The sequence below is a fragment of the Diuraphis noxia genome, unplaced genomic scaffold (genome assembly GCF_037042655.1).
Source record: "Diuraphis noxia isolate RWA-SAM2 unplaced genomic scaffold, SU_Dnox_SAM2 contig0004, whole genome shotgun sequence".
NCBI classification, from domain to species: domain Eukaryota; kingdom Metazoa; phylum Arthropoda; class Insecta; order Hemiptera; family Aphididae; genus Diuraphis; species Diuraphis noxia.
Genome location: NW_028301714.1, coordinates 20,151,366 through 20,164,087, shown reverse-complemented (window position 1 = coordinate 20,164,087; position 12,722 = coordinate 20,151,366). Strand labels below are relative to the sequence as shown.

The following is a 12,722-nucleotide window of genomic DNA, read 5'->3' as shown; positions in this document are numbered from 1 at the left end:
TTGGAATGTGTTGTATTATTTTATTATTTATGATGTTAATACTTCATACACTTTATCACTCAACCAATTACCAAAAGTCAATCAAATTCATAGTTTCCGTTAATCCACTCAACATCGCAAACTTTCCCTATTATAATATCATTGAATATTTAAGAAGAATTTAAATTAAGAGGACGTGATACCCGCATGACGTGTTGTCTCCGTCTTACAAGTGCATTATATAGTACATTTTACGTTCAGCAGAACACATGTAGCTCCATTTGCTTAAAAATAAGAATGAATTGAGCTCTTATAAAATTTAAAGGTATGATTGTTATCTAGACAACCTTATATGCTTTTTATTATGTTTAAATTTTAAAGGAAGTTATCAGTATTTTAAGATGCACAAAAAATTTACAATTTTAAAATACTAATAACTCGCTTTAAATTTAATATATAATAAAAAGCATATGAGGTGGTCTAGATAATAATCTTACCTTTAAATTTTATAAGAGGTCAGTTCACTCTAATTTTTAAACTAACGAAGCTACACTACGTGTTTTGCTGAGCGAAAAATGTACCATGTCACGCACTTGTAAGACGGAGACAACACATGCGGGTATCAAGTCCTCTTAAGATTTTTTCATCGTTTAATAGTTTAAAATAGTTTAAACAAAATAATAAAAATCAAAAATACCTCATGGCCATTATAATAGCGATACCTACTTTTTGGTGGACTTTTTTGTTGATAAGGTTAGGTTAGGCTACTATTAAATAATCTACAAAATTAGAATAACTTATCATTGTAACATGTATGGAAAATGCTAAACAAATATTTAGTGAACATTTCAGGAGTCGACGGGTATTTGTTTTAGAAATACAATACAATATCAAAAATTGATTAATGGGAATTTTTCAATTTAATTTAAAAATTATAAATTAAGTAAACTATAAGAAAAAACTTATTATGAGGAACTTTGCATTAAAAATTCAATATTTTTACTAAATTAAAAAGTTTTTATCGAGAGTAATAAAGTAATAAAGTTATAAAGCAAAATTGTTCTGTAATTAATCTTACAATTTTTTTTATGAAATACGGATACTTTACTTTTACTATTTTTAAAAGCAAAAATTGATTACAAATATGAAATAACGAGTGCTTGTATTAAAAACTAAAAAGTGAGTAAGTGGATGTTTCTTTCTTATACAGCATGTTACAAGCAGATTACTGTAATAGATTATTGTAATAGATGTACCTATTAAATTTGAGTTTTGTTGGTATTATATCATTGTCTATAAAAATACGAATTTGAACGGAGACAGTTTGTCAATTTATAGACTAGTATATTTTAACTGAATATAATTTGTGAATTTTCAATTTAATTTTAAATTCCAAATGTCTAACATAACTTGAAGTCTTGAAAAGAACTTAAATATTTTGAAAATATTATCAAATATAGAAATTGATAAAATAAACATATGGTATATATTTCAAATTTCTAGAATTATTCGTTTTTGAATAACAACACAATAAGAATATCGGTAAAGTGAAATTGAGTGAATAGCCAATTCTATACACATTTTAAATTTAAACGTTCATCAAAATTTAATTTGACTTTTTGGTGGACATTTTTTATTTGATAAAGGTAAACAAACTTATGAAGAATCTTTAATTGAATTTTCAATCTTAGATTAAAAATATTAATTTTCATGAATTTATAACTCTAACTCTAACTAAATAACCTAAACATTTTTGTGATTTTTACGTATTTTTGCCAAAATTCGTACTTTAAGTGCCTATATAAAAAAAAAAATTGTGATTGTATTTATAATATTTTTCAACTACCATTGTAACAGTATATTAGGAGCCTTTTATTAAATTCTAAAGTTGTTTTAACCAACGAATAAAATTTTATTGACATTTAAAAAAAGCTGAAAAAACTGAAGATTGAAAACATCTATAAATAACTCAAAATAATTTGAAATATTTTAAACATTTTATCAAGTAAAGAAAATGCCAATATAAACATTCAGTAAAAGTTGCATGTGTCTACAATAATTTGTTTTAGAGTTACACCAACATCTAAAATCGATTTTATATGTCAGTTTACTCAATTTTACCTATTTAAAAAAATTTTGTGCACAGTATGCGTACAGGGAACAGTCATTGTTTTGGGTTCCGTGATTATTTTTGATTTTTTGCTAACCTAATACTTGTTTGTTAATCTAATAAATTATTTCTCACTTTAATCAACAGTATAATATGAATTATTGATTATTAGCTCATCGTTCATTGCTTTGTAGTGGATAACAACATTATTTTTCGAATTTCTCTTCAGTTTTTAAATTTTATTTTCACTGTGATCAAACTCTGACTTTCATAAATGTGTAATACTTATATTATATTTTAAAGTACTTAAAACATTGACATTTGCAGTAACTAGGTATAGTGTTAATTAACATGGAAAATGCATATAAATAAAAAATTAAACCAAGCCTATACACGATTGAAAATCTTATACCCCCTAATAAATTACAGCTCAACACTTTAAATCAAATGCTCTCTCCTAATATACACATCAATAATAAGACCACTAATTACATATGCATGCCCAATATGGGCAGCCGCATCCCAAACAAAAATTAAAAAATTACAAACGATTCAAAATAAATTTCTCAGAATAGCTCTTAAAGCCCCATGGTTCATGCGAAAAACACAACTCCATAATGACACTGGTATACCTTACATAAACACATGGATAATTGAACAATTTAAAAAATTTCACACGAAACTAAAAACAATAGAAGGCGCCCTTCACTTCAAAATTGGGAAAATAACTAAAAACCGCAGACTAAAGCCACGGCTACCTCAAGACATCTTGCTACCTCCAGAATCATCCTCATCATCTTCATCATCGGTATCATCAGATCAATGACCTAACTAAACAACTCAAATTTAAATTCATTTTACTAAAAAATAAAATAATGTACAAATTGTATTACTCTATATATGAAATGTATAAATAGTATAAATGTTTATAAAAAAAAAAATTGTAAAAACAAACATTTTGTTGAAACAATTATAATTAATAAATGAAAAAAAAAAGGTATAGTGTTGTTTGAATAATATTTTCTTTTTGCACATCATTCATTTATTAGTATGTTGTTTATTACCTACATTTGTTATAGGTATACCTATATTATTATTATGATACCTATTGTTAAAATATTAAATTCATGCTTACAATTAAAAACATTAAAATAAAAACAATTAACTTTTTTATATAAGTACAACAATTACACGTTTTATGGCCAGTTCGTTTTGTTCATAGTTTTAATTATGATAGCCTCTAGAGACATGTACCTATATATCTAATCAAATATTCCAATGTTATTATCAAATGTGTAAATCTCGTGAACTTTTATGGTATAATATTATTATTCCCAATGTTATTGTACAAGAAATTTAATTAATTAAAATAATGACTCAATTACTATACACTATATAAAACTCCACTTTTTGATGTAGCAGTTGTAATGTTGAAAGCTTGAAAACATGTCAGAACACGATGAAATTAAAAACAAAAGCCGTCCTTGGATTGACCAGGTAGATACTTGTATTACAAAACAAACTCTATAATATTTTTAATTTCATTGATTTTTATAGCTGTGCACTAGAAATTAAATTTTTCATAAGTGGTAGGTACTATAAATATTCCACCATTTTTATTTAAACTTAATATTATTAAATGTTTAAAAACTGACTAGGTACTATAAAAATCACGTATTTCATATATGTGAATATCTTACAAAACTTTTTCTTCAAAATATAGAAAATAAATTCACCACGAAAAATGTAAAAATCGTATCAATTTATTTTTAAGTTCTACTTATTTATATTTTATACAAATCAAAATGTAGATTTACCGCTGAATGGTTTATTTCATCATGTTTTTCACGATTATTGCACCTTAGGGCACAGATTTAAAATGAGAATAATAATATTTTTATAAAATCACTGTACCTATTATATTATTATATTTTTTTAATTTTACAATAATATGACTTTTTATATTCAAAGATTCAATCTTATAATGACTTATATCGTGAGGAAGAAAACAAAATAGAATTGAGCCCAGGAATAAAACTAGGATGGGTCAAAGGCGTGTTGATCCCATGTCTACTCAGTATCTGGGGCGTAATGTTATTCTTGCGGATGCCATGGATTTTAGCACAAGCTGGAATATTTCATTCAATCATAATTATTTTTATTTCCCTGCTTATTATTCTAATAACAACTTTTTCACTGTCTGCGATCAGTACAAATGGAAAAGTAAAAGGAGGTATTATTTTATTTAATAATAATTAATATTAATATTATGATTGAATATAATTTTAGTCCTGTATTTTATATGACTGTGTTAAACATTCTTAATGAAGATTAAGATAGGGTAAACCCACGGGAATTCGTCACTGGCAGTTTTGAAAATGACTAATCGGGTATCATATGATGAATTAAATACAAATTTTGAATCATATAGAGTTGGTATTTCTAACGAGCAACGAAATGCACGGGGAGCAGCTAGTATATTATACAAATATACAACTAGATTTATTAAAAAAAAAAATCATAATCATAATTGATTAGTTTTAATGTATTGTATATTTGTATTTACAATTAAATATATTTTCTATATTTCATCACTATACTAGACAGTTATGACAGACATGATAAGTTTGAAGTTATTTTTGTTAACAATTTCTATATTAACTATAGTCCTGTTCATTTTCATATAATTTATCTGTTTAAGTTGCTTAATTAATTGTATTTTTCATGTAATTTTTGATAACTTTAACGATATTTTTTTTAAATATAATAAGTTGTTAAATTCTAATTTATTTGTAATGTACATACTACAAACATTTTATGAAACATTACAATAAATATTTTTGTAAATATAACTTATTACTTAAGTAATGGTGACTTGTTAGCAGTGATGTATCAAAGCTAAATTTATCTAGACAAAAACTGTATATCTTTATCTTATCTAGATAAAAATAAAATTGACATCTAAATTTCATTTAGATAAAATGTATAGCCATCTAAATAAATTATCTATATAATTCACAAATTCCGTAACTAAAAAGTAATAACTATTCTACAATATTATCATATTCATTATAAAATAAATAACTAAATAAAAAATTTCATTTGTATTACTTGCAACATTTGATTCTAAAATCATTTTACACAGCATTTATTATTAATTATGATTAATGACGATGTATTATGTATATATGTTTGAGGGTGGGATTGTGGGAATTATTTATAATTCTTTAATATGGCCCATATGAGTCTCACGTCGTATTATATACGAACGCCAATTGAGCCTAAGTTATTTATCGCAACAGCAGTTGCACGGTAGATAGTTTATAAATACTAAAATACAGAAATAATTGTCGATGATAAAATAGCAATATTATAAAATCTAAGTCACAGCTCACAAGATACTTTTATCTTTAACTTGCTTGGAATATTGTAATAAAAATACAAAGTTATTTTAATTTTCAGTTGTTATAATAAATTTGAATATTGAGGTAATGTCTTATATAGTTATAGGCATCTTGATAAAAGTGATCTCCTTTCTGTTTTTAATAAAAATATAGTTTCTAGTTTAAAATTTTATAAATTATGAATTAATTATTATTTTGTTCATATGTAGGGGGTCTTTATTTCATTATTTCCCGTTCGATTGGTCCAGAATTTGGAGCGTCAATTGGTATTTTATTAGCATTAGCAAACACTATTTCTGCGGCTATGAATGCAATTGGATTTTGTGTATCTTTAAGATCATTGTTACAATCAAGACATATATCTATAATAGATTCAAATGTTAGATTCAAAGCATTAGGAGTAGTATCTATAATAATTATGAGTATACTTTGTTGTATCGGCATGGATAGAGAAGCTGAAGTCTGTATGAAATAATTCATAAATTATTGAAATATTTATAGTTCTTTAACTTTTTTCAGGTACAAAATGCTCTTCTTATTGCGATAATTATTGGTATTTTTAATGTCATTATTGGCTCATATAATGGCCCAAAAAGTACCTTAGCTAAGGCATCAGGCTTCACTGGATTCGACAGTAATATTTTTTATTGCTATTTAATAATTATTATTCGTAGGTAATATGAGTTAACATTACATTATTCCAGTGAAAACGTTTAAAGAAAACTGGTATTCAGACTATAGGGTTGATAATAACGTTCAGCAATCTTTTTTTTCAATTTTCGCTGTGTTTTTTCCATCTGTAACTGGTATACAAGCTGGAGCAAATATATCGGGAGATCTTAAAGTACACACAAAAATAAATAATAATTTTATAAGAGATCATAAACTCGAAATATTTTTAGGATCCTAGTGATTCAATACCAAAAGGAACATTATTATCAATTATCATCAGTATAATTTCGTATATTGTATTGATAGTAGTTCCTGGATCAGTTCAATTGAGAGAAGCTAGTGGCAACGAGAACGAATTTCAAGATGGATACTTTTCGAATTGTTCGTTTAGAAATTGCACAAAGGGATTGTATAAAGACATAAATGTTAATTTATTATAAATATAATTAATATTCATATCTGTTATACATGTAAATCAACATTTGTTTTTCAATGTTTTTAGGTATATCAGTCGATTTCATTATGGCCGATTACTATTTATTTCGGATGTTTTGGAGCTACTATTAGTACTGCTTTAACAGCATTAATATCCGTTCCAAAGCTGTTACAGCGAATGGGACAAGATGATGTTTATCCGCTTCTTAAATATTTAGCAAAAGGCTATGGGAAAAGTAACGAACCCTATCGTGCACATATATTTGCCATGATTGTGTCATCAATAATAGTTATTATCGGTATTAAATCATAATTTGCATATTATATAGATTATTAAATTGTTTTTAAGAACATTTTTAACTTTTAGTCATCATTGATGATTATTGATTAAATTTCAAGAGAAACTAATATTTTATGAAATTTAAAATTTTTTAAATTATTGTCAAAGTATTAATAAACTTTTAATGACTAACAAGTAATAAATAGTGTTACTAATAACTAATTATTAAATAAAATATTTAGAAATAATTTATCTTTTTATTTTCTTATACCAATATATGAATAGGATTTAATGATTTAAAACCACAAAACATCACAATCTTGTTCCAAGGTTCTTCCTTGACTACATGTGGAATATATACCTCTGTGACTCTATTAATATTAAATATTATAATATCTAAGTATTATTTAATTAGTTAATTAATTAACTTTAATAATTACTATACTCGTATAATAATTAACAGCTGGGTACATACTTTTGATTAAATAGTGTGCATATATATTACACAATATAATATGTGGCAATAACAGTACCTATTCCAATTAAAATCATTGCCAAACCTTTATATTAAGTACAATAAAATATTTTAAACCTTAAAATGTATGTTATATATATTTCAGCTTCATTAAATTAATACTTGATTTTTGAAAAACAATTTTTTAGTATGGGTTTCGAATTTTATCTTATTATAATATTATACAAGCTTTAATATAGTTTAAACTTTATTATTATTTTATACTATAGTTATATTTAATAGGTTATATAGGTAGTATTCAAAAAGCTATTAAGTTCAAATATTAAAATTTTTCCGAAATGTTTAACTTATTTTCATCGACATTTATATTATAAAAAGTAGTATCATAATATCATTGTCTAGATAAGAAGACAACATGTACCTAATTGTTTATTATTTTTTTCACAGTCATCTAAAATTATATAACATGTATTTTTCAGGTGAATTAAATGATATTGCCTCAGTGATCTCAACTATTTATTTATCTGCCTATGCATTGTTAAATTTGTGCACATTTCATGTCGAATATTTTAAGCCTTTGGGTTGGAGGCCTACATACAAGGTACCTACTTATCAGTAAATAATATGTACACACATATATTCATATATATTTGTTTTATATGGTTTCCACAAGAAGTTATTCTCTAGGTTCACGATTACAAATTAAAATTGTATAGAATAAACAAGATAGAAAGATAAATTACTGACAATAGTATGCATAATATGGTTTTTATTGACTATGGGATTATTTAAGTATTAAATACAGCGGTGTCTGATGTGATTAGTTTAAGAAGTGAAAGATCAAATATGTTTTTCGAAAACCTATGAATTTCTAGGCCACTTTGTAAGGTGAAGCATTAAAAGTGCGAAACGCGGACACTTTGTATGGTCGGGTCGGGTAAAAAAGTACATTGCAGAACGTGGACGCTTTATACTATATATACAAGAAGATATAGTATATAATATTATAAATATTGTTAAATTAAAAATAAAAAGTAAATGGTAATAAAATATTTTATATTAATAATAATCAAAATAATCATACGATCAATAATATAATTATAAATCTTAATATTGTATTAGATTATTAAAAGCTATGTTTTAAAATAATACTTACTACTTATATTTACAATATATACCTTATGTATATAATAGTAGAAATTTTCCACGTTATACATCTTAAACAATAATCCGTACAAAGTGCCCGTTTACCTATAATGATTATTCAATGCTCGGATTTTTAAGAAAACTATTAGGCCTGAAATTTGAAGTAATAGAAAAGTTAATTTAGAAAAGAGTATTGAGAATATTGAGAATATTGAAAATATAAACTGCCTACGTATAATTTGTATAACAATATAACATACATTAATTATGTTTTTAGTTTTATAACAAATGGTTAAGTCTTGCTGTAGCTATAATCTGCATTTCAGTAATGATATTTATTGATTCACAAATGTCATTAATTATTGGAAGTGCTATATGTGTTTTGTACATACTTGCTGGTAGAAAAAAAGAAGGTTGGTTAAGTTGTTTATGATATAATGAACTTCACTAATTAGTTGATCGATATATTTTCTATTAATTATAATTATATTAAAATCAAGTTTTAAATTGGGGATCTTCTATGCAAACACAACAAATAAAAACAGTTATAAAAAACGTGTACAAGGCCGATACAATTCAATACCATATCAAAAACTATTTACCTAATTTAATTGTGTTTTCTGGAAACCCTGAGTCAAGAAAAAAATTAGTTTCTTTAGCCCATTTGATTACGAAGAACAATGGTGTACAGATGTGTGTCAATATTGAAAAGGTTAGATACCTATATCTAAAAATGATAAAATGTGTAACATATTAAAATTATGAATACGCATTTTTTTTTTAAAGATATCGATTACGCCGAGGCAAAAGCAAATATGTCTTGACAAAGGAATTCAGTGGTTAAGAAAGTCTGGAATCAAATCCTTATATGTTATCATTGATAACATAGAATTGGATTTAGCAACATACTTGATATATAGTTGTGGGCATGGACAATTGAGACCAAATATAGTAATGGTTGGATACAAGTCAGATTGGTTAAATTGTCCGTATCAAGACCTTCAAACTTATTTAAATATTTTCAAGTATGAAAATTCAAGTATAAATTTAAAATAGTTTACATTCAAATAACTTATAAGTCATATTCACTTATTAGTGTGGCAAATATGAATAACATGTCAACAATCATGGTTCGTGTGCCATCAACCGAGATTCATGATGATCAGAATTTATTAATTCAAGATTTTAAGCACTTAAACAAAAATGAAGAAGTTCCGTGCAAAACGCAATTGGATAAAAATATGAGAAATCAACAAAAGTATAAATAACTAATACTATTGTTTTTTTTTTTTTTTTAATTGAGTTAGTTTTTTAGATTTTGAGTTTTTTAACATAAGTGTACGTAAACCACCTTAAATCCCCGTTATTTCCTTCTGACTGCCCACATTTTAGTTACCAGTATACGTATACTTATGATTATGATCACGAATATTGATACTATAAAGTATTAGGTATTTATATTATACTCTCCGTAGTTACTGTGTATAAATTGTATATAATTATATTAATCTATTGCATTTATAAAGATACATTTAGAAACTAGTAATTTAACACACCCGTTGAGTGATCTTTCCTAATTATAACATAATAATATAACGTGTAATAACCTGGTATATCAGTCCTATCAGTTTATATAACCATTCATTTCATACACTATCGTGCAGCTTATACCAATGTCAATATTTATTGATTATTAAAGCTGATAATTTTAAAAATAAATATTTTAAATTATTTGAGCCAACGATAAAAATTGTTATTTTTATAAAACTGAGTAGTAAATAAATAAAATTTAGGCACAATTTTGTTTTTGAAGAGAATTTAATAAAAATATATTCCTTGATGCAATATTTTTAAAAATGCCAAAATATGAGTATCCACTTAAAAGATTTTTTTAAATTTCCTATAAATTAAAAATAAAATTATTTGTTTTAATTATTTTAAATGTTAATACATAATAACTAATAAGGTGTATAATTAATTAGACATATATTTTTTATATTTCATGGAATTATAGTTTGTTATAAATAATATGTTTTAAATTCGAGAATTGTATAGGATCACACAGTGGTGACTGGTCGGTTTTCCAAATTGATTTATAATAGAGTAATCAAAATATAATATAGAAAAATAATTGCAGGGTCAATGATTGCTTTGTTGTTAATATGAAGAACAAAGAATTTTCATTCGAGAAGAAGAAACGAAATCATGGAACTGTCGATGTGTGGTGGTTATACAACGATGGAGGTTGGTAAATTAAATAAGTACTCTTCTTCTAAAGTAATTAGTAAATTATTTCAAATATCCATACAACTTGTTGGAAACAATAAAAATGTTTTTAAATTATATTTAGGTCTATCGTTAATCATTGCATTTATATTAAAGCATAGTACTGCGTGGAAAAATTGTAAATTTCGAATTTTCGGAGTAACAAATAAAGTTGAATGTTTGCCTGAAGAAAAAAACAAGTAAATATAGTTTTATGGAAAATCTATTAATTAATTAAAAATATCGAATTAGTAAGGATAATTAGTAATTTATAAGGGTGTATAATGTTTATTGTTTAATATAATATATTAAACAATAAACATTATATTATGTTGTGCTTACTCCAGTTTCAATAATGAAATTTGTTTTATATTAATAAGTACGTTTTTTTTTTAAACAATATTTTATGTATAATGATATATGTTGGATCGTTGCATTAATATAAATGCAGCAATTAAATGTTAATCAATATAACTACAGTATATAGGTATGAATGATTATGACGTGTTTATTGTTGAAACAACATACGTAAACTAAATGTCGTGGGAGACACATACGTCGCGTATGGTAGGACAATCCCCCACCATATATATATATAAACAATAAACATTATTTAATACGTAACAATATATAATATGTAAATTTAATATTTAAAAAAAATGTGTCAGTAACGTGCGCAGAGGAAATGGTTAAGTGATCAAAACTCACCCCCTCCCCCAAAAATATTTTCCTTCATGGTAATTGTCCATTTTCTCTATATAATAGTATCAATATTAATAGAAAATTAATGTAAGCACTATTTTCTCAGAAGGTTAGTTGAATATAAAGCTAAATGTATATATAAATATATATATATTATATGTACATAAATCCATTTTTTCAGATTAAAACAATTGTTATCACTGTATCGAATTAATTTCGATTACTTGGATATCATTTTATCAAGCACCGCTGGTCCTACAACAATGATATATTTCAGTTCTTTATTGAAACGTGCAACTTCCAAAGGTAACTTAAAACTAATTGTTATGCGTTAATTATCTATATGTAATATACCTAAATAACCTAAAAGAACTCTTTATCCTGTGATCAGTGTATTTAAAAAATACGGGGAAAAATGTTATACGTTGTATGCATTTTAGCTAGTAAATCTTTATTATTTTTCATACTGGCGATGTATTTGATTAAATAATCAACAATCTGAAAAGCAAAAATTATTTTTTATATTTACTCAACATATTATTATTTTCCAGAAAATCAATTTGAAGATTTCAATTTACAAAAAGAGTATATTGCTGAAACGTTGTTTTTAAGAGATTTAATTGAATTACATTCATTTAACTCTGATCTTATCATCTTGTAAGTGTTAATGTGTTATATTTAAGTTAATTTTTATATGAAAGACTGATTTAAAAAAAATTTCAGAACGACTCCAAAAAATAACGAAGAAATCAATCTACTATTCATGTGTTGGATAGAAACGATTTCTAGAGGATTACCACCGTGTATTATAATCAATGGGAGTACTCAGTCAGTTCTTGCCGTCAATGCTTAAGACATAAATATATTTAATATCCAAACATTAAACATTGTATATTTTATTATGTGTACAATCATGGACACTTGAATTTTCTTTTAGATTAATGTATAGGTTGATATTAGGCAGTTAATATTTTTTTTTTTTTTTACTTTTACACTACTGGATTATATATTTTAAAATAAAAATTAGTGTTAATTAAAACGTAATACCATACGTACAAACATACAAAAATGAGCATAAATATACTTGTATAACAACCTTATTACCTGTACTATATATGGTAACCTATTGATAAAATCAAAGCTTACATAATATTATATTTCTAATACCTCATTATTTTGTTGTATGTTTGATAATACTTGATAGAACTTTGATTTTTTAGAGATCTCAAGCTATTCAAATGTGCCTATAAGGCT

General features: G+C 25.0%; 1 protein-coding gene across 1 annotated transcript; it reads left to right on the top strand.

Moving 5' to 3' along the window:
- Positions 1-3,464: 3,464 nt before the first annotated feature.
- On the top strand, positions 3,465-12,722 carry LOC107164080 (bumetanide-sensitive sodium-(potassium)-chloride cotransporter-like). The gene is made up of 17 exons (XM_015511765.2): positions 3,465-3,586; positions 4,061-4,322; positions 5,703-5,953; positions 6,013-6,127; positions 6,198-6,337; positions 6,396-6,590; positions 6,668-6,899; positions 7,835-7,956; positions 8,779-8,914; positions 9,002-9,213; positions 9,288-9,526; positions 9,598-9,759; positions 10,639-10,745; positions 10,852-10,966; positions 11,650-11,774; positions 12,020-12,125; positions 12,192-12,722. The coding sequence occupies exons 1-17, from the start codon at positions 3,536-3,538 to the stop codon at positions 12,319-12,321; spliced, it is 2,700 nt and encodes an 899-aa protein (XP_015367251.1). The 5' UTR covers positions 3,465-3,535; the 3' UTR covers positions 12,322-12,722.

Excerpts from the sequence above, each read along its gene's own strand:
- LOC107164080 (XM_015511765.2), top strand. The coding sequence starts at position 3,536 with ATGTCAGAACACGATGAAATTAAAAACAAAAGCCGTCCTTGGATTGAC. Across the intron at positions 6,338-6,395 it reads ATATATCGGGAGATCTTAAA|GATCCTAGTGATTCAATACC; the intron begins GTACACACAAAA and ends AAATATTTTTAG. Across the intron at positions 10,746-10,851 it reads GTGGTTATACAACGATGGAG|GTCTATCGTTAATCATTGCA; the intron begins GTTGGTAAATTA and ends AATTATATTTAG.